The 2,885-nt window shown below is 29.1% G+C and overlaps 1 protein-coding gene across 1 annotated transcript; it reads right to left on the reverse strand.

Moving 5' to 3' along the window:
- Positions 1 to 977: 977 nt before the first annotated feature.
- Positions 978 to 2,659, reverse strand: LOC108761502 (uncharacterized). The gene is made up of 3 exons (XM_018508101.1): positions 2,438 to 2,659; positions 1,959 to 2,152; positions 978 to 1,843 (listed from the first exon to the last, which is right to left on the reverse strand). Exons 1-3 carry the CDS (start codon positions 2,628 to 2,630, stop codon positions 1,700 to 1,702), a joined length of 531 nt encoding a protein of 176 aa, XP_018363603.1. The 5' UTR covers positions 2,631 to 2,659; the 3' UTR covers positions 978 to 1,699.
- Positions 2,660 to 2,885: the final 226 nt, after the last annotated feature.

Raw genomic sequence — 2,885 nt, forward strand, 5'->3', positions numbered from 1 at the left:
GAGCCTCTCAATTTATTTGCGCAAAAATTTATATTTCCATTAAATACAGTATCAGATGTACTAAATTTTAACAAGGAAATTTTAACTAATAAAGAATATAGAATGTATTTGGTAAGTTTTTATTTTTATAATTCGTAGTGCGTTTTTTCCGCTCGTATGAAGTAGATTATATCATATCAATTATAATTGTAATTATATGTGTATTGTAAATAAAAATTACTGTTATTGGCTTTTAAATAAAATGACAGAAATAATAGTTTTAAATATATTTATGAATAATTAGCATTTATTATTGATAATTTTTTAAAAACATCTTATTTTCAGATTGACATATATAAGACAATTGGTGGAACAGAAGGAAACGAAGAGGGAAAGAACGTGGCAAAAATATAGTCGCTATTTTTTTTTCGAAATACGTTCTGACTCTCTTCTCCTGGACTGGTGTATCGAGAACTACTGGTATTGAGAAAAAAGAATGTTTTCAATTGTGTGACGGAATTTTGTCATTAATAAATGATTTAACTGCTATGGCTGATTCACGTTGGAATGTTTCGAAAAATGAAAAATTGTTCAAAAATCACGTTTTGAAACATGCCAAACAAATAAATGCAGCCGTTGAAAAGAAAAAAGAAAAAAATATCAATAATAACGTGCAATTAGTTGATACTATTTATAATAATGAGCCAGAAGTTAACAATAAAGAAGTAGAAGAAGTGGAAAAAGATGAAACTCATAATATTACTATGTAAACAAAATCAGTTTGTATATATTATATACAATATACTTTTTTTAAATACAATATATTCTACATGAATTATTACATGTAATTTTATGTATTTAGGGTATGTATTAACGGAAAAAAAAACAAACTCAGAGTAATATTGTATACAAAATAATTTACACTTTATATCGTTAAAAGAATATAATTTTGGAGCTTCTAAATCACATATATATTTATTTCCGTTTATAGTATTTATCTGCTTTCCTTTTGATGCGTATATATTAAGACGAGACGAAGCAAAAGGTTTGACAAAAAAGTCATATATATTTTGTAAACACGCACCGAATACATGAATTTTCTTTTTAAACACAGTAGCATTTATCATAGAAACGATATCATTATTTTTGGTCATAAAGTACTTATTTTTATCGTCATTTGATAAAATAAAATTCTTAGACAAATGCAGTGTCTTGTAAACACCTGAACACATTGACACTTCATGATTTTCGTGGATAATCTTATTTTTCAAAAAGATGCCAGAGTCATCCTCACGTTTCAAATTTAATTTCGATAACTCTAGAACTCTTCTGCTTATCTGACTTAGTGGCAAATTACCACTTCGAATTAAAGATTTTAAGTGTCCAAGGCAACTTTCAAATGGATAGGAACTTATTCCTGGGAGAGGCCCAAACTTTCTAATGTCATCAACTACATGACATAAATTATGTACGTTGCTACTAATGGAATCAATTCCATAAATGTCAATGAAGGTTTCGATATAATTATTTAATAATCGTTCAGCAATATCTAAATACTGCGAATAGTAATTACATGAAAGAATAGTGAGAACAGCGTTAAGTGTTAAAAAATGTTCGTATACGTCTGACGGCAAAAAATCTTTCAAAATTACTGGACCAAGATAGAGTCCAAATGTTCGGTACTCAGAACCTTTCCAGAATTTTAAGAATTTTAAAGTTCTTATTTGTCGATGAATATCATTTGGTTTAGTTGCATTACAAGTTTGTAGCATTTCTGATATTGAATCCGCTTGTGCTTTTGACCATTTCGTACGGAAATTGTAACTACCCTCGCGCCATCCGTATAAGCATCTGCGTGTAAGCCCTGCGCGGAATTGTATAATATTAAAATAGAAAATATACTAATATGTGAAGTCCTAATATCAAAATATACCTAAATCAAATAAATGGAGGGAATCTGCAATTACGAAATCTTCTACCATGTCAATATCTAACTCCGTTAGAGGAGTATCTTCTTTATGATGATCTTCATCTATTTTACTGCGAAAGCTCTCATTGGTTCTGCGAGGGCAATCAATTTTAGGATAACTCATATGCCTTCCTTTTTTATCCCAATCTCCTACTACAGTACATTTTATACAACTTCCATATTCAGCATTTGAACCAGGAGTGCCTATAATTTACCACATAATGCAATTGAAAATGTTTGAATTAAAGCATGTTTAAATTAAAGTAACTATGATGAAACATTTCAGAGCAGTTCCCTCAAGTTACGTTAAATAATTGTGTTAAAAATACAAATAAAACTTTGATTCTAATATTGTACATAATAAGAACTGATTTTTTTAATAAATATGTTTTACATCATCTAATAATATGAACATTCAATAATAAAATTCAGAATTTAAAAAAAAATAGAATCAATATTTAACAACTTAGTTCTTGTAATAAAATGTACCTTTAATAAAACTTCTAGCTTGCGTATCACAAACGAAGCATTCTATCTTGACATTTACTTCATGTCTACCGATTTGCAAGCCCTCTCTGCAAATTTCCTTCAATTCTTCAATAAATTGCTTAAAAAATAATTGGAGAGGCGGTTTGCTATCACCATAATAAATCGCTGCAACCATTGGTTGTATATGAGACATGTTTTTGATGATAAAAGAAATTGGCCAGAATTGATGCTGAGAACTATTAAACGGTGACATGCCGTCGATATTAAATACTAACGATATTGTCAGTGGTTGGGAAATATCACAAATCGAAAGAGTTGATAATAAATTTGATTTAATTCCATTATACCAAAATTTCCCTGTTCCCATTTCAATAATATCGGTGGATAAAGGAGTTTTTAATAGAGTTCTTGCATCTTTTGGTAGCTCTGTCATATCGTGCGATCTCAA

The sequence above is a fragment of the Trachymyrmex cornetzi genome, unplaced genomic scaffold (assembly GCF_001594075.2).
Source record: "Trachymyrmex cornetzi isolate Tcor2-1 unplaced genomic scaffold, Tcor1.1 scaffold2489, whole genome shotgun sequence".
Classification (NCBI taxonomy): Eukaryota; Metazoa; Arthropoda; class Insecta; order Hymenoptera; family Formicidae; genus Trachymyrmex; species Trachymyrmex cornetzi.

What these genes read in the sequence shown, in the direction of transcription:
- LOC108761502 (XM_018508101.1), bottom strand. Translation starts at nt 2,630, where the DNA reads ATGTCTCATATACAACCAATGGTTGCAGCGATTTATTATGGTGATAGC. An exon ending in AGCTAGAAGTTTTATTAAAG is followed by an intron (nt 2,153 to 2,437) that starts GTACATTTTATT and finishes GGTAAATTATAG; the next exon opens with GCACTCCTGGTTCAAATGCT. An exon ending in CGGAGTTAGATATTGACATG is followed by an intron (nt 1,844 to 1,958) that starts GTAGAAGATTTC and finishes AATTCCGCGCAG; the next exon opens with GGCTTACACGCAGATGCTTA.